The following is a 21,556-nucleotide window of genomic DNA, read 5'->3' as shown; positions in this document are numbered from 1 at the left end:
TAGCACAGAAGGAGTTAAAAGGCTGGCAGTCCCACTCCAGGTAACCCTTTTTAACTAGCATAAACGAGCTGCTTGGTTTTCCCTTTGTGCTGAAGTGTGCGTGTCACACAACTGAACAGTTTCAGGCCTGCCAGGAATGGACAGTATCTCAAATGTATGCTCCCACCCCGTCACTGAACACCACTCCTGGGCAGCTCACCTGCAGAGTCTTGTCTTCCCACATGCCTCCATTTGCTCATTAGCTCCCATCACCAAGGACATTCAAGCCCTGGAAAAAAGACATGTTCAACTCATGTCCTTTGATTGGCTTTGAATCCATAATTCAATCCCGTCCATCTCCATTTGTACACTGTCCTTCCCTTCCACCTCCCCGAAATTTTCTCTCTCCTTTTCTAGATACCTAAGCTGTACTAATTGAGACTGCTGGCTCTCCTCACAGCTGCTCTATCTCTGTTGCTGCAAACAATTTCTAGAATGCCTTTTTAAAATGTATTAGCCTTCCAGAAAGGAGCTGATAAACAGGGATCAGGAGGAAGGGAAGAAGCAGGGAGGAGGCAGGATGAAATGATGTGTTTTATTCCACACATCTGTGGTATTCTCCTCCCAGTCCTTTTATGAAAATAGATGGACAGTTATTATGCAAATGAATTGCTGGGTGTGCGCAGGAGTCCTTAGGCAGTGCAGGGAACAAGTGTCAGTCTTCTGCATACATGTCTGTGTGAACCACATACGCTGCCTATGATGAGGAGGAACACATCTACTAGGTAGATAGCAATCTGTCCAATTTAGTACCTGAAGGGCTCTCTGTGTATCTGTGTGTCTGTGTGCATGCATTCTTGTGTGTGGTGCTGCAGCTGCTCTCAGCAAAGGGAATGTGTGATGGGTGGCCAGCAACACATTCCCTGGTGGTGCCATTCTAGTTGCACAGGTTGTTCCCGTCATGAATTTGCAAGGGCTCCAAGCACGGTTGTCAAAGCACACAGATATGAGTGGAGGGTCAAGTTTTATAGACCTGTCCTCAAACAGACGAGCCAATACCAAGCACACTGGTATTCAGCAGGCATGAGTTCAGGGGTACCACAGGGAGAGTGCACAGGTTTCACTGCTGGAGAGCAACATCAGGTACCATTGTGTTCACAGCACTGAGGAGATTGGGGCATGGTAGAGTAAGGAGCTTGGAAATGAATTTTCTGTGCTGGAGCCAAGGAGAGGCAATGGAAACTCAAACTTACTGTCTCTCTCCCTACCTCAATCTCTAGGAGAGAAGAAACCTGATCCATCTCCTCCCAACTCTTGTGGTTAGTCTGATGGATGGGAATTACACAATTGCCTGTCTCTGTGCATTGTTTTGCTGTTCACAAGTGGTCCTTTCCACCTTGTCCCTGCTAGGAATAAGTCTGCTCTGCTGTGTGTGGGTATCTGGGGGAAGAAGGGAGGGGAAAGGACATAGGCAGCCTGAAGAGAATTGCAAGCATTTGGAATAAGGAGGGACTGGGAAGAGATTGGATAGACTCTGCTGTCATAGGAAAGATCGAGGTGAACTCTAGGAAGGGCTTAGCCTGTATTCCCTCACCCAAGACAAGATTGTGGGTAGAAGAGAGAATCCAGGCTACATTTTGATGGCTTTTGTCACACAGAGTATGAGTGGCAGTAGAACAGATATTTTCACCCAAATCCCATGCTCTGGGGCATCCTTCACCAACTAAATGTGTATTTATGTTTATCTTAAATATATAAGAGATGTTGCCAAGATAAGGGCCCATATTCTGATTTCTCTTCCCATACCTGGACATGACCCTACCTCCCTGTGTTGAACCCAAAGCAAGAGTGATTTTGTGTGTGAGCACATGTGCTCTAGAGCAGCAGGCAGCAAACTCATTCAGTATCATATCAGTGACAAGGAGATTCAATGCAGGAGACATTTGCAGGCACGAGCAGAAGAAAACCTTCACGTTCCTTCTTCAGGGTGAGCGCGTGCTTCAACTCCGAGATACACTCCCTGCCTCTTGAAATTAATTCAACATTCCTGTGGCTTGGATAAAAATAACTAGAATGAATAATCGGCTGTGCTGGCCCTGCTGCAGATTGCCTGGTAGATAGAGCCCTCTGCAGGGAGAAAAAAGGCAATAGACTGAGGCAGCACCAGTGTTTACTAGAAGAGACCCGCAAGGTAACAGATGAGATAGCAATAGCTTATTATGTCCTTCAGCCCTGCAGGTGTCATTGTCTCTAGTGAATCTCTGGATATTTGTCTCTGTGATGTTCCCAGTTTGCAGTCTTACAGCGCCCAGCACCTTTCCTCTTGTCCCATTAACTACTCCTCCCTCCCATGCTGCCCAGCAGCTCCCTGCTTGTACCACACACTCAGCCTGCCTGTGTTTTGGGTGCAGTGCAGCGCTGCGGTGGTGCTCAGGCTGCTTTGTTAGGCACAGGAACATGACAATCTTATCTCACATCCTCTGCCTTTATCACTAAAACGATCGTGTTACCCTGAGTTTTGAGCTTGTTCCAAGCACTTTTATTTATTTCTTTACACAAGAGACAAAAAACCCTAGACTCCAGATGAAGCCAGTGTGTAAAGATGGGAAGATGGGAATGCCTCTGTGTGTGTGTGTGTGTGTGTGTGTGCTTGTGTGTGTATGCACCTCTGATTTTTCATACCTTCTGGCTGCAGGTCTTTCAGATATAAAGCCCAGTCCTCTGAGGTGGTACAAGGAAGCAACATTTGTTGGAGAGCCATCAGCCAGGAGGAAAGCTAGTGTTTGTGTTTCTTCTCTAGGGAGACTAGTGGTGGTCCCTGAGTCTCAAAACAGAGACACAAAAGACCCAGAGCTGCTTCCCTGGTCCCACAGCCCCTCTACAATCTTATCTCCCTATCCAACATCTTTAACTTTCTAAAACCTATGACTCAGTTACAGAGCCGTGAATTCCCAGGATTACAGCCCTCATGGCTACAGGAAGAGGTAGCAAGGGCTCTCTTCTGAAGAGAGGGCTTCTTCCCTTAGCCTCTGATTTCACAGTGAGATCTTAAATATCAATAGCCCCTTCTCCACAACCACTACACATCTGTTCATGGAAAAGAAACCACTGGGGCTTTTCTGCTCTGCAACTGACTGGACCATGCTTGGCTGCTCCAAGACCATCTATGTAGTTCCTCACTGAAAAATACCCAGGCCTGGTTTGATGGCAGGAGGGGCTGGACACATGCTGGAGACATTCTTGTCTCCTCTCAGATCCTGTTCTACATGCCTGGGACTAAATGGGAGAACTCAAAAGCCAGTTGCTGTTGAGCCTTTACGTTCGGACATGAGAAACACCATGTCCACGGTTCTGACAGTCCTCAGTGGATTGCACCCTGCACCTCTGCCTTCAGTTTGGAAAGGGAAGAAACCAATCTGGCAAGTTGTCCTGTCAGTCATCTTCCAGCCAAGTGGAAGGCAGAGGGAACCAATACTCCCAAATTTCTTCACTGGAAGAGCCCAGCATGGGAAGGAAGCTGTCCAGCAGCTACATCTTCCTGCTGCCAGTGACCAGGTCAGGGCTCAGTTTTTGCTGGCAATCTTTTTCTTACGGGCAGAGACAAGATCATAGAAAGGATCCTGTGTGATGCTGGTCCTGGAAATAAGAGGAAATGGGAGCAAAAGTAAGAGATATAATGATGGAGAGTGGCACAGACAACCTAACTGAGCTTGCACAGAGACACCGCTCATCAAAATGTAGGATGAGATCTGCAGAGAATTTAGCTGTAGCTAGAGATTACCCAGAAGGGACCTTGAAATTCTTTGAAGCCAAGAGGTAGCACAGTTGCTACACAGCCAACATTTCTTTCCACCCCTCCTTTCAAGCTCTGGTAGCCAAATAAACTGCATGACCACTTGTCCTTGGGGCAAGCTCAGGCCTCCAGTTCTGGTCTCCTCACCGTATTGCCTCAATCCACTCATCACGTTCTGCTGGTGTGGCTGCTGAGATCTTGTAGGACTGATGCTTGCCTTCAACCACCTTCCCATCCCCATCTGTTTTACAGGCTTTGATCTTCTGCCCTTTGCAGTTGGGATTGAAGAGCTCAAAACAGTTCTGTCAGAAAGGGAATAAAATGGGCCATTAGGGGAGGACAGGGTGGACCAAGGATACTACGCTGCATTCAACCATGGGTGACAGGCTCAAACAGCTTCCAAAGGAGAGGAGAGCATTCTGCCTGAAATGCAACAAAGCTTTTCCTTCCCCTCCCCAAGAATCCTCCTATGAGTTAGATCTCCAGGCCACCCCTTTTAGGTAAACACACACCTCCTGTGAAGGACTGGACACTAAAACAGGCTTTAAGGAGAGATGGAGCATCAACAGTTATCAGAAAACACCTTCTGAGATCTTTCACTCGGCTCCGCTCATGAAGATCTCTCCCTCTTTTACATGGATGCAACATCCTCTCTTCTGCCTGCCACCACACAGATAAAAAGCACTTTTCCCAGAGTCGTGACACAGCAAAGAGTGGGTATCCCCAAGAGATGCCCAAACAAAGAGCATTAATTCCTGGGCAAACTTCCTAACACCACAGCACTGTTTGGTTTAGATAGTTCTGTAACTCACTATGGAGAGTCCCAGGGAGATAAATTGAACTCACATCTCTGGGTGCAAAATGAGTAGGGAGTCAGCTGTGGGTACTCATCTCTGTCCCTACCCATACACACACACACACATGAAAACATACAACACAGCCAGCCAAAGGACAGCTCTCCATTCACACCAGGTCTTCCCTGGCAAAATACAATCATGTTTAGATACCATCATGTTTTGATGGGGGAACAAGGCAGTTTGGAATGGCACCTTCCTTCTGAGAAGCATGGTAAGATTAGGGTGTGTGCACCCCCTCTTTCCTCTGACTGCCTGAGAGCCTGCATTGGCAGAGTACCAAGCCATGAAGACTTACTGGCTTTTTGGGATCATCCACCTTCCGGACTGATAGGTTCTCCAGGGGGATAATGCCCAGAGGCTCTTTGTCCTGAAGGCAAGGAAACATGAATTAACATCCAACATGCTCCTCACATCTATGCCACGATTTGGAACCTCTCTGATTTCCCAGATGTGTGCCTTTGTGGGAGTGACAAGGGCAATGTGTGCCTGGGGAGACCCCCCCCTCCATTTACACACTGGGGAGTTTAGTTAATAAGAGATCACAGCAACAGCTTCAGTGTCTACTCTCTCTCCTCTTCAAGACCTGAGGTGAGGGAACAGCATGGGAGAGAAGGGAGGTCTGAGTTCAGTCTGGGAGCATATGGTGGAAGGGAAGAGTTGCCCCCTACACTCTGCTCCTCCCTGGACCCTCAGAGGCTCATAGCCACCCAGGACACAGTTCCCCAACCAGGAATTAAGCCTTTACCGTGGTATATTCAAAGTAGTACAGGCAGTTATCGGTCAGAATGAACCAACGGCGTTTCCAGGTTTTCACACGTCCTCCTGAAGGCAGTGAGGTTCAAAAGCCATTAGTCACACATTTTGTTATCCTTCCTGCCTGCCCTGTCCCCCAGGCTCCAGACATGCACACACAGGCATAGCCTCCCAGCTCTCCCTGTAGATCAGCCCCAAGGAGGCAACCGTGGTGCTCACTGCTGATGTGATGCCCTATGGTGAACACACACACACACACACACACACACACACACACACACACAGATGGAGCCAATTTTGCTCTGATGGGGCTGGGAATGGAGAGGGGTGAGGGCTATCTTTTTGAGTCCCTTTTTGGGCAGACAGAGCAGGCAGGAGATGGGAGGAGAGAGCAGGCGGCTGGTTTCAACAGCAGGTGTCAGCCTCAGCCCACCGCAGCAGCTGGGAGGGAAGGATAGCGGAGATGCTGGTGGGTAACTGGGGGAGATTTGTGGTGGGAGGCAGGCAGGTGGAGAATTCAGAGGAGCTAGGGCAATCCTTCTCCTTACCTAGTTTCAGGAGCCAGCCCTCACGGTTAGGGTTGAAGAAAGTATGAGTGAGGTCATTCCCATCATCCTCTGGTATGGAGAATGGCTCGTTCTTTATGCTCTCAAACAGATTCTGTCACAGAGTGATGGTGAGGAAAAGAAAAAGAAAGAAAAACAGATTCCCGACAAAGCTTGTACACAACTCTCCTAGGTCCATCTGGTTCATCACTCTGTTTCCACAGGGGCAGGTGGGTGAATGGGGAGGGGAGCAGGCAGTGGGCACTGGGGGTACAACAGCCCTCAGTCTACACTTCACAAGGTTTCAAGGGGGATCACCAGCTCTTTTCTGCATCCTGCATCCAAAAAAGTTACCCAATTTGGAAAGTCACAGACAGAGAAGTGTGCACCCATTTCAAGAGAGGCTGCAGTGACCAAATCCAGCATCTCATGTGAGTGCTGCTGTGGGTAGTACTAAGGCACTGGGTGGGGGGACAGGACACAGGAGAGATTGCAGCCCCATTTAGGCCCTGGACTGGTGGCGTCAAACACTCTGCTGAGAACTTGTACATAGAGACTAACACACAGATCTACATGACCACAAGGAGGCACTTTTCATAGAACCAAGGCTTTCGCACTGACGGACACAAAGTGTGACATTCATAACAGCAGAGAGACAGGGAGGCAGGTTACTAGCTTTCACAGGATACAAAAATCTTGTTCACATCATTGGATGTGCCATCATTTATTACACAAGTCCCAAGCCAAGAAAAAAAAAACAAACCTACAGTCTCCCGCAACTTCCTTCAAATTGCCTGAAAGAAATGACACCCTGGAGAAAAATATAAAGCCTTTACCCTGAGGGGATGCTGCTCAGCAAACCCAACTGTGGGATGTAGGCAGCCTCTTTGACACAAGACACAGGTTATTCTCTCCGAATCGGTTGGGTGAAGCTAGACACATGTAGGCAGGCTGTCTACCTCTCCCTTGCCTCATAGGCAGGTCCCATGCCTGCTGAGCCTTTGGGAAAATGGTAGTTCCAGCTTTGATAACAGATACATCCCCTGTCTCTGTCTGTTCCACTCTGCATCTTCATCCTCTGGGATCAGAGACACCAGGGACCTGCTGAGAGCTTTACAGAAGCTGAAAGAGATGCTGGAAGAGACACTGACACTCATTTCAGGCTTGTTGGTTCTACTCACTCAAAGATATATCCTGGTGTAAGAGAGGTCAGGCACTGGTGTCCTGACTGATGTGAACACTGGAGTCAGCTGAGATATTTAGGTACGAACAAGGGAAAGGGATTCAAAATCTGGGCTATGGTGACATTGCCACAGACACACAGACACACAAGAAAGAGACGGTCCCCTTAGGGACTGGGTCTCTCAAAGCTGACCAAAAGAGTCGGCTGCCCAGCTACCTCCCACAGAAGTGGGTGCCCCATTCACACAGCTTCATACCTACATGACACACAGACACTTGCAGCTCGTGTCTTCCTCTCTCACACAGTTACAGTATCTGTTCCTCTCTCACACAGACACACTCAAAACCATGAACTTTCTCAAACAAATACTGCTGCTCCCTGAATGTCTCCAGCCCCGTTTCTCTCGCCCCATGTCCTCACCAACAAGTATGTGTGCAATCCCTCTCCAAAGCTGTTTCCACATTTTCCAGCTTTGCTTTTGTACATACTGCCCTCTTTCCTTGTGCAGCCCTTGCCCTTGTACAGCAGAAAGTCAGTAGGCCTGTATTACACTGAGACCTGTGCACCTTTCCTTCTCAGTGGATCCCCAAGCCAGAGAGAAAAGAGGGACTGGTGAGAAATGGGAGGTCTCCTTACCTTTAAGAGCTCTTCTGGCAGGTCCCCACCATTGTCAATGCCTCTGTTGATGGATACAAACCTCTCAAAGGGGGGTTTGTCTTTCACATTGGGGTTGTGCAGGCTGGTGTTAAGCATGATGATAGAGAAGGACAGTATGTAGCAGGTATCTGACAATGAGAAAGAAAACCAGAATGGGTGGCATTTGTCTTAAAGGGCAGATAAACCCACACACTAACAGGTGGTTTGGTTTCCAGTCACTGGAGAACGGTATCATCCTCTCAGCTATAGGAGGAAAAGGGAGATGTCCTCTCTGCTAGGAGAAAGAGGGACAGAGTTGATTTCTTATGATGGAGGTGATTCCATTCCCTTAGGGTTATGGGGCAAATTGGGTAGCTCTGGTCTGATAATGGCTTTGCCAGCCAGGAAAGATTCTACAGACCCATGTCTGTCAGTGCTATCCTTGCTGCAATGAGGGGTATCTCACGTGGTGCTGAGAGCACTTCTCAAGTCTATTGCCCATAAGGATGGACTGAAGCACAATAGCAAAAGAACTGAAGACCCTCAACCTATTGAAAATCTTCACAGGAACTGGGCTACCTCCTTCAGCTTAAGGGGAAACATCTACACTTCCAAGTGATGCCCTCTGTGCTTTATGGATGGAAAAGGAAGGGTCTTCTCTAGCAAACAGTGGATCTCATCTTTACAGGCCTTCTACTCCTCATAACTACCTGTGGACTTGAATACTCCTGGGTTACACTTGCAGTACCAGTTGGCAAATGCCTCCATCATCCGGTCAATCTTCTGCGCTTCCCCAGGCAGCCGGAAGCTCCATAGGAACTGTCTGTCAGGAGCAGCATGCCAAAGAGTTACTGAGATCAGGTGCAAGAGACATTTATCCCTTTCCTCAACTCATGGAACACCATGAAAATAAAATGTCATCCCATCACACTGGGGAGACAACACCGTGCATGAAGCAGGAGCTCTGTTCCTTTCTCTAGAAATTGCTTGGACTTATCAGCCTCAAACACTCTAAAAGCAGGAAGCAGAACTAGTCATTCTAGAAATCATGGCTCCTCTTCCCTAATGAGTGCCCTGCAAGGCAGCAGAGACCTCAAGAGAAAGAGTCCTGCCAGGAGGCTGACCTATAAGAAAAAAGCATACCAAGGTATAAGACAGAGTCACTTTGTCACGAACATAACAAGCACTGTGGACAGACATGTTTCCTGGTGCAAAAAATAACATTCCCCATCCTCCCAGCCATTTAAGCCACAGTGACCAACTTTGCTTTTCCCATCTTCTCTGAACATGGCCAGTCCAGTCAAGGGGCCAGGAAAGAGTTCCTCCAGGAAAAGGAGTTAACACCTCACAGAGCAACAGTCTTGGAGCCAACACATGCATCAGGGACTTGGGAACCCCCATTTCAGCCCAGGAGGGCTCCACCACCTTCCTGGGTAATAAGACCTGGTGGCTGAGCAGGCTCCTGCTCCATCCCCTGCATCCTACATGCTCACTCACCTCAGTGCCTGCACCAGGTTGAGGTTGGCAAACTGGTGACATGCCACAAAGGCTTGGAGGATCTGAATGTTTGTGGTGTCCCTGGGAGAGGATTGAAAGAAAAGGTCAGAAGAGAGCTTTGACCCTGCTCAGTTTGGATGTCCCTTGGTGTGACAAGACACACCTGGCTCCGTCCCAGCCTCCACTTCCCCTCTGACCAACAAGAAGCCCAGATGCACACTCTTGTCTGGGAAGACTGACCCCACTACAGGCAGGAGGAAAGGTAACTCATAGAGCCAGCCTTAGCCACACTCCAAAGGCCTCCCACCCCAGGGTGTACTGTCCATCCAGCTTGCTGCAGTCTGAGATATGTTCAGGCTTGGCATCTGGCTGAGGTCTGCCAGGGGTCATCTGAAATAGTGGTTGCAAGGGGCCGGGCAGGACAGGGCCTCCAAAGGGTCTCCTCATCCTGGCTGCATTTCTCACCTTCCTCCCAGGTAATCCCCAATGGCTGTCTTGTTCAGGCCTTCTCCCTTGTGGAGGAATTTGGCAATCTCGTGCAGGTCTGAGGACAGTAACTGGTGCTCAATCAGGTACTGGATCCCCTGGGGAAGGAGAAAAAAAGACAGTGAAGTAAGACAGCTCTGTGAGCTGATGAGAAAGTGGGACCGCAACACCCTGATACCAGCTTTCCTTGGCTTTGATGATGTTTCCTCCTCTGTTACTCTTCAGCCCCTTTATGAGAGATCACAGCCATGTTCCTACCCTTATTCCATCCCTCTTCATTCACTGTGGTGAGCCAGTCGCAGTTTCATTTCATCCCTAGATTTGGATAAATGTTTCACTGGGATGGAAACTCAAGCAAACAAAAAAGGGCAATGTAGGTTGAAAGGCCAAAAAGGTAAAGTTAAAATAGTTCATTTTAGCATTTTCCATCAAAATACCTTAGTGTTCTCTTCCTAAATGTCATTTTTTTTCTGGATTAACTTAAAGAAAAAAATGTTTGTTTAAAAGAAGACATAATAAAAAAATGTACTCAGACAAAAATACGGGCTTGAGACAACTTAAAATTGTTTTTTCCTAAATTTTCTTCTATACCTCAGAACAGAGAAGTCTGCAATCTTTTCAGCTCCATCCTCCCCAGCCAGTAAGGGTGGAATATGTTTTTTAAAGAATATAGAGGGTTTGAGTTGGGCTGTGCAAAGAAGAGTCAACATCCTATTTTAGAGACAATTTTATAATTTTCAAAGTCACAGAGAGTTGAGGTTTTGTTCACATTCTAAACAATATCTAAAACTCTCAAGACCACATTGCAATTCTCCTCACAAAATACAATAAAGGAATGAAAATTGTTTTAGATCCATCAAAATGTTCTACTTCAACAGAATCAATTCACTTTGCCTTGTAATATGTAAGAAACTATTTCTAAAATGCCCCAAAGAAAAAGCAGTTTCAAATGAAGAAATTGAAATGTTTGTGAGACTTTTCCACAGTGTTTTCCTTTCTTTTTCCCAAGACAGAATTTTGGTAAGATCAATTTAATTTTGCAAAGTATTGCAGTGATGATTTTTCAGAAGAAAATGTTTCTCCCAAAAGGTTTTGTTCTGCCAGATTCCTAACACTTACTTTTCTAGCCTCAGGAACTCGACCTGAGATCTTGGAGACAGGAACTCATTTAAAGTATGAGCATTGCATGGATGAAGTGTAACCTTAGCAAGGAGGGACAAAGAAAGTTCCTTGCAATGAAGCACCTCTCAGCCTACAGAGTGTAGCAAAAGGGAAGCAATAAACAGAGAGCTGCATAATATAGGCACATGGTATAATGTTTTAATGAGGCTGATCAGCTTTGAACTAATAAAGCTAAATTGGTTCGGGGTCAGAACTATTTCAGGTATTTCTGCACAGTATGGCACAGTGCCACAGAGAGGGATGCCTCTGGGGCCTCAAACCAAGGTCAGACAGAAAGACAAAATGAAACCTGCTCTCACGCAGGCTGTGAGTACTGATATCACTGCTCTGAGAGAGCTCCCAGTGGCAGAGGGATGTCCGGGGGGACTGGCAAGCACTCCAGCTGTGGTGGGTGTGGATGCTGGGGAAGGCATCTCAAGGGTCTTAGTAGGGCAGCGGAGGAGGCGTGAAAAGTTGTCACTCAGACCAGCAGCCACCCAAGATGCTAGCTGTGGTGGCTAGCTGACAGTGAGCAATTGCTCGATCGCAGCTTGTGGTTTTCCTTACAGAGCTCAAAAAGAATGGTCTGCCAGTGAGAAGGAAGGAAGAGGAAACTATCTTTCTCACATCTTCTCTACTTAATCATGATGATTTTAGAGCTTTCTGCAGAGGACTGAAGGCTATGGAATCTGGGGTCCACTGGCCAGAGTCCCAGAAAGTGGAGAAACTGTATTCACTCCACAGTCCCACCAGTACTACCAAAACTACTTCCAAAATGACAGAGGCAGCTTGTCCTCTTCTGTTCTGAATGAGCCAAGGAACCTGACACACTCTCAAAACTTCTCACCTTCTTCTTACTTCATCTTCCTCCATCACGCTACAGCCAATTCTTAGCCTCTCACAGGCAAGAAGAGCTGGGCTGAAGGATATTTGTCTCTCTTGACACATTGGCAGTCCCTTTATCTCTCTTAGTTTTGGGTTGTATCTGATGGGATGGCCTACAGGCACATGATGGGGAGGGGCAACACAGCTTCATCTTATTCAGGGAGAAGATGGAAGGTGTTACTAACTGGAGCCTTAGGAAACCAGCCCCATTGTCCCTTGATGTAGTTCCTTTGACATGGGTGGCTGCAAGTAGATCAGTGGCCAACAGAAGCTCTTCTGTTTCTCCTCATAAGTGAAATGAACAAATCCTACCTTTGCAGGGTCCATATTGAATTTCTTCCGGCCCAGGGACAGAAGTTTATTCTTCTGTGATAGTTTGCTGCAAGCACAAAGAAGGAGGAAAGTCAAACTTAGAATAAAGGGTCATGTTTCTATTCACTCACAAGATAACTCAGATATCTCAAGGACAGGTCTCTGACTATCCATGAATAAAGAGAATTCTCAGAGAAGAGAAGGGTATTCCTGGCCTCATTTCCCTGTCCTTGTTGTGATCCAAATCCCAGCAGTGTTTTTGTCTTCTCAACATCAACAGAGAGACTTTGTAAACAAAGGAATACCCATCTTGTCCCACTTGCCTGGTCTGATCCCCAGGATTATTGTCTGTCTCTTGTCTCTCCTCTGCATTTTGGAAGCGCTCAATCTCTGCAAACACTTCAGCAATCTCTTCCTTCAACTTCTGCAAAAGAAATACTAAGAGGATGAAGGCAGTGCAGGGAAAAACAGCAGACACCTACAGAGCATGTCTTCTTCCCTCAATCATAGGAGGACGAGTCAGATGCTCATGATCAGTCAAGGATATCTATGAGATGGGCACTGTTCTGGGGTGACCCTGCTGGATTACAGATGAAAACAATGGGAGAGAGGGGTAGAGGGATGTTCTCACGTCTGTTGTGAATCAAGGTTGGAAAATCAAGCTTAGCCACTGTGGAGAGTGTCAGAGAACTCACCCCAGTGTTGATTTCAGTTCCTCAAACAATGTCAGATGTGACACTCCTTCCATTATGCCCATTTCCTTCTAGCTTTTACTTTGCATAGCCCTGCTACACATCCAGGCAAGGGGAAGTGGAACAAATATCTGTGAGGTCTATATGAACCTGAAGTGGCTACGTTGTGAAACACAGAGTTTTCAACATATCTACCATTCAAATATCATTGAGCAGATACCTGTATTTACATGGAGAAAGAAGACAGGAGAAGTAAAAGAAGAGGAATAACTGCCAAATTTTAAAAATGTCAATTGTAGAATTCAGTTTCCTTTAGGCCCATGACAGACCATGGCCTTCTTGGCTGGATATTCTGTGTTACCAACGAAAAGAAGATGCCTATTTCCATCCTGCAGTTATGGTCCTCCTCAGAGCCAGAGTGCGTCACAGCTCTCTTCCAGGAATCACCCAAATTCTTCCCCATGCAAACCAGAATAGGCAGGGGAAGAAGGGTTGTTTTATGACAGATCTTGCCTCAACGAGGAGTGAGGATGTGGCCACAGTATGCACCCAGATAGAGAAACTGAAATTCTCAAATATCCCATAATTTAAAAGAGAAGAGGTTCTGGATTTCAGTTTTGCTCCAGCCTTCATTCTGTTGTCCTTCATTGGTCTCCAGAGCTGGGAGCATTCTTTACTTAGCTTTAGGTATTTTACAGATGTAAAAAATCTGTGACCTTAGCTCCTGAATTTCAAATTATTATCAGTTTTGTTATTTTATTCACTGCTGTCTTTTGGCAGTGTAACCGGCAATCCTAGACTCATCCTCTCTCCTCCTCCCCTTCTCCCCACCAGACATCCTGCCAAGTATTTATGTTAAAGGGCATTGATAGACATTTTCTGAAGAAATCCACCTGGGAAAATGTCTCTAGTTCTAGGTACTCTTTCACCTAAATCCATCCTGCTCCATTAGACAGTACATACCCCATTGGTTAATGGTTTGGGGATTTACAGTATGGGTCTGTGTAGTCTAGCAGCTTTCCTTTGACCATTCTGGATAAAAAATGTAGTATTCCTATTCAAATATCCTGCATCATACAATGGCCATTGCCTATTCTGAGAATTGAAGAGATAAGAACCACACACAAGCCAATCACATGCACATGCATTCATAGCATGTTTTGCAGGAAGGGACAAGGCACTGTTCTGATTTGCAGTGGAGATGGTGAGTCTGGAAGACTGAGAAGTAATAAGTAGTTTGGCTTAGTCCTTTATGCAAGGAAATATTGCACCTATTCCTCAGGCATCTGGACATCTCTATGTTGTGGGAAAATCAGTGCAAGTCCAATGATTCAGTGCCATAAGCTCTTTCAAATGGGAGACCACATTCCATGGTGGTGGAGGCAGAACTGAATAGAAAGTGTACAGCACCGTGCATGACTGTGATGTGATATTACTGACTGATTTTGAATCTGTCACTTTCAGACATTTTAGGGGCTCAGTGGATAAATGTTTGGGTTTGCTAAAAGAAAAGAAGAAAATCAAGTTCAACCATGGAAACTTGTGTGGAAGGTCCTGCCATCACACCTCTCTAAAGAGACAGGCTCCTTCATGGATGACTTGTTAGAGGTCCACAAACCAAACAAAAGTTTGATAAACACAGGGGGATGCAGCAGGTAACTAGGACTGATGAGCAGGTAAACAGTAATTAAAAATAATCATAAATGCTGAGCCAGACCCCTGCCAGTGTGACTTAGTAAAGTCACACTAATTTCCTTAATTGTAAATATTTAATCCTGGCTCATCCCTGCTAATGTGCTGATCGGCCTTTCTCAAATATCCCATTGGGGTAGTTGACGACTCCTGCAGCAGAGAGTAGCACAGGTTGGATGTACACTGGTGGCAAATATGCCAGGGCAGCCTGAAGTTCAGAATTCAGGTTGGATCATGGCAGAGCAAATGTCTCATGTGCAGAAGCGCTTCTGCATGGTCTGGACTGTTATGTTAAGACATTCCTTGGTGAGGACAGTTTTGAGACAGCTAAGTAGACAGGAGGAACAGGATGATCTTTACCTTAATGTCCTCCAAAAGCTCCTGTCGGTGCTGTCTGATTGTCTCTATTTCAGCCTCTTCAGCTTCACTCAAGTCAGTTGACCCTGGAAGAACAAAGATGCCTGTGAGAATAATACTGGGGCAAACATATCACAGGAAAAGTTGCCTCAGCCTCTCAGTGCCTATCCTTTCCTAGGGTCGTGCCACGGGAACCCTGATTTCTGTGTTTCAGCATGTGTGTTCCCTGCTGCTACAGACACTGCACCTTAGCTTTGCCCTGCAAATGGTTCTCAGTCCAGAGCGAGCAGCACAGACCCATATATCCCTGCCAGCAGCCAGCCACTGTGCTGACAGCCCTCTGATCTAACCCTGCAGCAACCCACCCCACCTACTCAACCAATTTTGCTCACTGTGAGCACAATGAAGAGGTCTTACCAAATGCTCTTTGGTGGTTTTTATGTCAGTGATCTCTGAAAAGCTGTAACCTAAATACTTCATCTACATCCAAACCTCCCATGAAGAGCCACTGGCTTCATGGATTGATCCACCTCAGCTAGAGTCAGAAATGTCTTAAGAGAGAGAATTGAGGTTTTTCAAGTCTGAGGGCAGGATCTGGGGGGGATGAAAGTCTTGCTGAAGAAGGAGCATCTGTGGGAGGCTGTTGTTCTGTGGACTACAGACAGTGCTGAAATATGAGTAGGCTTCCTTGTAATGTACAGGAAGTTAAAGAGATACCAGCAGAGCCAAGGTGACCACAAAATGATTCATAAAAGACCTAAAAGAATTGGGGTGACAGCAATATTGCTAAATATAATCCAGGTGAAGCATAGACTCTTCAGCAAGGAGAAACAGGAGGTTGCAGCCCTAGAGAGGCAAAGCAGATGGTGAGTCCTAGGAAGAAAAAAGGGGGATCACACAAGGTTGGGAGCACTGGAGCTCCTGGGACGTCACTGCAGAACTTGTAGACAGGGTCCTTGCTGCACCTAAACACTGCGAGACAAAGCTTCCCCAGGAAGGCAGGTCAGGTCACTAGATGCCCTGCTTCACTGTTTCATAAGCCAAAATCCCCTGGGCCACCCATCTTCCTGGAAAAAGGGGAAGTGGTGCCAGTTGCCTTGGAAATTCTCTTAGTGTGGATCTCACATGCAAAAAAACCTGCTATAAATATGAGTGGGGAAAAAAGGGGAAGGAACCAGCCAAGACAGAAGGAAAGGGGTACAAGGGCAGTCAGCTCAGAGTCCATATGCTTCTTTGCTGTCATGGCCACAACAGCTCAGAGACACCCGCCTTCCCTGCTCCTAATCTTCCCCCCATCCTCCCAGCTGGTTGGGTTTCCATGTGCTAAGTTTGTCCTATTGCTTTTCTCAGGCTGCAGCCTCTCTCCCCTCACTCCTCCTGCTGTTTTTGAGCATTGCATTCCCTGGGGAGAGGCTGCTGAGCCTCTGGGAGGAAAGCACCGGGCAAGGAGCCAGCATGAAGCCAGGACCCATGTCCCCTCCCAACTCTGCAAGCAGCCCTCATGAAGAGCTGAAAGAAGCTGGCTGATTGCTCAAGCCTGTCAAGAGGGGAGGAAAACCTGTGGCATCCAGCAGCTCGCAACATCCAAGTCTGTATGTGAGACGAAAGCAAACAAGCAAGCAAAGAAACAAACAAAAAAACTAAGCAAACAAACAACAACAAAAAAAAAACCCCATGCAGTGGCTTTGCTGCTTGTTAGGCAGGTTGCTGACTTCCCCTTGAATGTCAGCCCTGTGCCTGCGAGCAGTGCCTGGGTCTTTCAGCTTACTTTATGTCTCCTGCCATTTTGGCATCTGCAAGAGATGAGGCCAGCCTCTTGGTCTCCCCTGCTTTAACTCTCTCACCTCTACTGGGGCTGGTAACTGTGGAAACACTGGAGTGATTCCTTGACAAACTACCACTAAGACCCTTTGTCTGTACTTCCTTCCATAAAAGCGCGGTAGCAGGACATACCTGAGGAAGCTCCCCTTCCCCCACCCCACCAGCAGAGTCTGTGGTGTGGCTGGTTGCTTTGCTTCAGTTGTTCTGTGTCTGCTGAAGCAGCCTAAAGCATCTCAAAGAGATGTGAGGCTCCCAGAGGAAATCATCTCACCCACACGACCCCCACTGACACTGTAAATAACTCAGTCCTCCTTCCTCCTCAACATCTGAGAACCTCGACTCCCAAGTAATTAACTTGTCCAGTTTGTCAGAATGAGAAAAGTGTGGGAAGGACTGTGTGTGTGATGAGGGCAGGGGAGAAAAAGCATAAGTCGTGGAGAAGGGGAGGGAATCAAGGGATAAAATCAGGAAAGGGTGACATAGTATGGAAAAAAATGGGTGGATCGAACTTTCAGAGCTATTTAGATCAAGCTGCAGAGAGGGTCCTTATAAGGTTTCCTAAGTTTTCTAAACAGCTTAAGTCCTTGATTGCCTTGGAAAATAATTCCAAGGTTGGTGCCTTCATGTTATTCTGATTCCCTAACAGAAGGCATAATGCTCTCCTCAAGGCTGTTTTGAGGCTGTTCATCTATGTTATTGCACACGTTGGGGTCTACAGTTCGGGGAAGTGAACACAAAAGGCTTATTTGGGGAACTGTCCACAGAAAGGCAGCGAAGGCAGCAGAGGCAGCTGCGCAAGCAGCAGATGAGATAATGTGAGGAGGCTGCTTTGCCTTTCCTTCCTTCTTGATGTTGAGAATGAGCCAAGGCAGCAGGAGAGGGACATTCCAAGTGAAGCACTGCCCAGCTCGCTCCAGATGCTTGTAATGGCAGAGGGAATTCATCCCTGCATGGGGGGACTGAGGAACGACTTCAGCCTCGCCAGAGTCCTCAGTGCCACCAAGTTCCACTTCCCTCTAGGACTAGGTCAGGACGCAGATGAAGCATAGCCCTGGTGAGGGTTCTTTGCACAGGGGGAAATTTCACCCCATGAAAACACCCACAAGTTTCAGGGGGTTGCTGTCAGCCAAACCAACGCTGAAGTCTTCCAGTTCAGACACGACATAAAAAATTGGCTAGCATCTTCTCCAGAGAGGACATGAAGATGTTGCTTAGAATTTATTTTCAGAGAGCAAACGTTTAAAGGAAAGTACATCAGCATCACATTTGTGGGGCTTACACCTGCTCTTGAGGTTGTTTCCCCACCCTCAGGGCAGACCCAGATAGAAAGACGTGCCAGTTCTTCATGAATTGCACAGGCTTGTATTTTTAGTGCTGTCACTCAAAACAGAACACAGATTTCAATTCCAGTTGTGGTGACTTACGCCCTCAGCCTCCCCACCTGGAGGGCAGGTCGGAGTTACCCAAAAGTCTGGGTACTCATGGGGCCAGCAGAAAGTACTGTGTTTGCTGGTCTCATTTCCCATTGCAAAGGTCTGTGCAGACCCATCTGGGTGCTAAGTGAGGCTTTCCATCCCAATCAAAAGTATATAAATGGGAAGATAGCTTTTGATGCACGGAGATAAGTGGGAAGTGACTACCCAGGAGAGCTGGAAGGATGAACTGCAGAAACTGTAGGGGAAAGTTATGAAGAATGACTGCATCTGTAGCACTGTTACAGACCATCCACGTTCCACCCACCCACAGTATAACAGCAGTTCAGCTGGCTCATTTGCAAGGCAATGTAGGGCTCTGAGTGTAGCTGCTAAAGGCTTTGGGCACCCCCACCCATGGCAGCACACAAGCAGAGCAGCCTGGTGGGAATCTTCTGCCTGGGTGAGGCTGTCTGGTGGAAGAATTTCACCTGAAATTCCTTTTCTTTTTTGATATGGCTGCTGTGTCATCTCCAGCACAGAATCATTACCTCCCCAGCCAGGTACCAGGCTGGTACCAGGCAGATAACAGGAAACTTTCCAGCTCCTCAATTTTGTCCAGCCCAATCTGTCTCCCTCCTGCAGCCACTCCACAGTTCTGCTACAGCTTGTGTCAGAAGAAATTCAACATGGACCTCACACAGGTTTTAATTTGCACATTCATGATATGGGGGGAAATTTGTGAAGAAGAATTTATTGCGTCTCCTGGTCCCCTTATCACCCATGACAACTTACATCAATCAGGATAGCTTCCAGCCACTTTTGCCTACGGTTCTCACCCCACACATCCTTGCGCGTGATACCACGGTACCAGTCTGCTCTCCCTTTTTTCACACACCCAGCTCAAGGATTTGGCATACTGGCTCTGTGGCCTCACCTAGGCAGTTTCTAGAAGGTCCTGAAGCAAGCTGGAAGAGGACATCCACTGCAGGGAGACCAGCCTCCCCACAGATGTAGGTCTCATCTGCATGCAGCTGGGGCTGACTGGTACCTAAAAGGACCATTGCATCGCCAGGTAGGAGTAACTCCAGGAAAAGGTGTATGTGCACCCCTGACCTTCAGGAAAATCATGCCACAACTGAGCAACTTTAAACACTTCCAGTGCTCTGAAGCTCACTGGAAAACTGCATCTGGCAGCAGCCTTGGCACCCAGGGTAGAGCAGCATCAAACAGACCCACTTTCCCACCCAGCTGTAAAGTGACAGGCTGGGACTGAGCAAAGACTTCAGTCAGAAACAGCACATCTTTCCAGGCATTGCCTGCCTCCAGGCTCTGCCTCTAGCCAGAGCTGAGCAAACCTGCACTGTCCCTGAGCAGGATCTCATTGTGCTATTGCACTATGTAACTTCTGAGACGTAATTAACTCAGTAACACACTGAGTGAATGACTGTGTCAGACCATCAGTTCTGAGAGCCTCAGTTTCTGAGGAAAGCATACCCCAAAATAACCAGCAAAACGTGATGTACCCTCTCTCCTCCTGCCCAGCTTGTCCTGCAGGAGCTTTGTCCACAGTTGCTTTTAAGTGGTGAGGGCTGAGTGATGTGAAGAGACCCACTTTCACCACATTCATAGCCAAATGCTAGCAAAAGCTCGGGTCCTGACAAGCAAGGCTGGTATGCAGTCTGAGCGTGGCCTTTCCTTGGCTACCCGCGTAGGAGCTAAAAAGTGCAGAACAGTTGTTGAAACTGGGCACTACTTTTTCCCTTCACTCCGTGCTTTATATCCTGTACACAAAAGCCTGTGAGAACAGAGAGTCAGGTCACAGCAGGGCCATTGCAAGATAATCCCTTTTCTTTCTGGCCCTTGTTCAGCCTATGCCTGGTCGGCTCTCCTTATCTGCTGCCTTTGCACTGACACACACTCAGAGCTTCCTCAGCCAGAGGCTAGAAATGTTCAGTCTGACAGCATGCCTTTCCCTGCTGAATCCCAGCCACTTTATCCGCCACCTGACAAAGTAGGAAATAAAACCTGAGATCTCTCTTGGTTCCTCAGATGTGGTTTATCTCCCCCCACCCATATCTGCCCTTTGAGATTATTTCACGACCAGGCTGGCCCACCTGCAGGTCACTTGGGGTTTGTAGTACCCTAATGCAGTCATTTACCTTTAACATGAACATAAGCAAGAGAGGCCCCAACGTCAAAAGCCCTGCAAACACGTTGCACTCGGATATCCAACTGTGTGAGAGGCTCCACAAAGGCAAACCAGCTCCTGGGGCCTGTGGGGAAACACCACTGAGGAGCTTGCAAGCCATGCCAGATTTGCACGAAGAGAAGACAAAGTTTCTAGGTGCTCATCCAAAGTGCCACATATACCCTTGATACCCCTGAGTCAGTTCCCAGCCCAGTTCAGGATCGCCAGCTCAAGGGATCACAGCAGTAGACATTCTCAGCACAAAGGCTGTTCAAATCAGTGGGGAAATTTCTCCTGATGTGCAAAGAGTTTGCTTACGAGACAGCAAGTAAAACAAAAGCCATGTGTAATGCTGAAGGCTGACAAGCATTTGACTGTACCACCAGGGATCTTCCACCATCTCATTCCTCCAGCCACCAGCCACAGGATCCACTCTAGCTGCTGGGATTTCATGGGGTGCTCAAACTGAGCGCACAGCCCTCCCCAAAAAACAAGGCAAAAGATGGTCAAGGCTTACCAGCAGGACAAAAGTCCATCCTGAAGACCGCAATATATTTTCAGCAAAGGTGTTGCTCCTCCTTGCCTTCTGTTGGTTCAGATGCTTCACAGAACTGAAACAACTTGGAGCCAGTGACCAAGACAGTAGCAGCATTAGGGGGAGGGTTGCCCTGTGACTCCACCCCTCCTCTCCTCGTCCCTGCGACCACATCTCATGAGCTTGCATCAGTGAAGGAAACTGTACGTGCATACTGCTAGGACCTAACAGGGGCTCCTCCTGGCTACTTCTGGAGTGCAAAACCACAAATACATTTCCATCCCAGCAGCTTTTCGGAGAATCTCTAAGTGCGCATCTCTGTTCGAAGGGACTGAGATGAGCAGTGAGAGGCTGATAGTACTTTGAGCTTTTGTCTGAGATACACCGAGGAGAAAGGGGGGAAAAAAGGAAGTTCTTGATTCAAAAAACCCGTCTGATTCGGGAAGTGGTTTCATTTTAAAGGAAAGATTATTTCTGTGTAATTCTGCAGCAGGTGGTGGGGGAAGGAGAGACGAAGACTGCAAAATTGGAGGATGGTTGATGGAGAGAAGAGAGTATTTTTCTTCTTCTCCCTCCCTCACTGCTCACTAAGTGACTTGTACTCTAACTCTTGCTCCATTTTTTTCCACTACCAAACTGCTTTTCTTGGGAAGCCTTTTAAGCAAGGGTGGCCTGAACTGAGGAGGAATGAAGTCATCTCTCAGGTTTAGTGATATTCCTGCTGGTGCGAAAGCTGGCATTAACAAGACAGTTTTGAAGGCACTTGTGC

At 47.4% G+C, this 21,556-nt stretch overlaps 1 protein-coding gene across 2 annotated transcripts; it reads right to left on the bottom strand.

Annotated features, from left to right (window-relative positions):
- Positions 1-2,132: 2,132 nt before the first annotated feature.
- CYTH4 (cytohesin 4) lies at positions 2,133-20,864 on the bottom strand. Of its 2 annotated transcripts, XM_032996880.2 has the most exons (14): positions 20,770-20,864; positions 20,224-20,337; positions 14,832-14,914; positions 12,411-12,511; positions 12,088-12,154; positions 9,709-9,827; positions 9,244-9,324; positions 8,457-8,569; positions 7,747-7,895; positions 5,931-6,042; positions 5,375-5,451; positions 4,925-4,996; positions 3,920-4,074; positions 2,133-3,615 (listed from the first exon to the last, which is right to left on the bottom strand). In XM_032996880.2, the coding sequence occupies exons 1-14, from the start codon at positions 20,786-20,788 to the stop codon at positions 3,543-3,545; spliced, it is 1,335 nt and encodes a 444-aa protein (XP_032852771.1). In that variant the 5' UTR covers positions 20,789-20,864; the 3' UTR covers positions 2,133-3,542. The 2 variants fall into 2 exon arrangements, with proteins under 2 accessions (XP_032852771.1, XP_009967550.2); XM_009969248.3 differs by lacking the exon at positions 20,224-20,337.
- Positions 20,865-21,556: the final 692 nt, after the last annotated feature.

The sequence above is a fragment of the Tyto alba genome, unplaced genomic scaffold (genome assembly GCF_018691265.1).
Source record: "Tyto alba isolate M040663 unplaced genomic scaffold, T.alba_DEE_v4.0 Super-Scaffold_2, whole genome shotgun sequence".
Lineage (NCBI taxonomy): Eukaryota > Metazoa > Chordata > Aves > Strigiformes > Tytonidae > Tyto > Tyto alba.
This window is presented reverse-complemented; position numbering and strand designations above follow the sequence as displayed.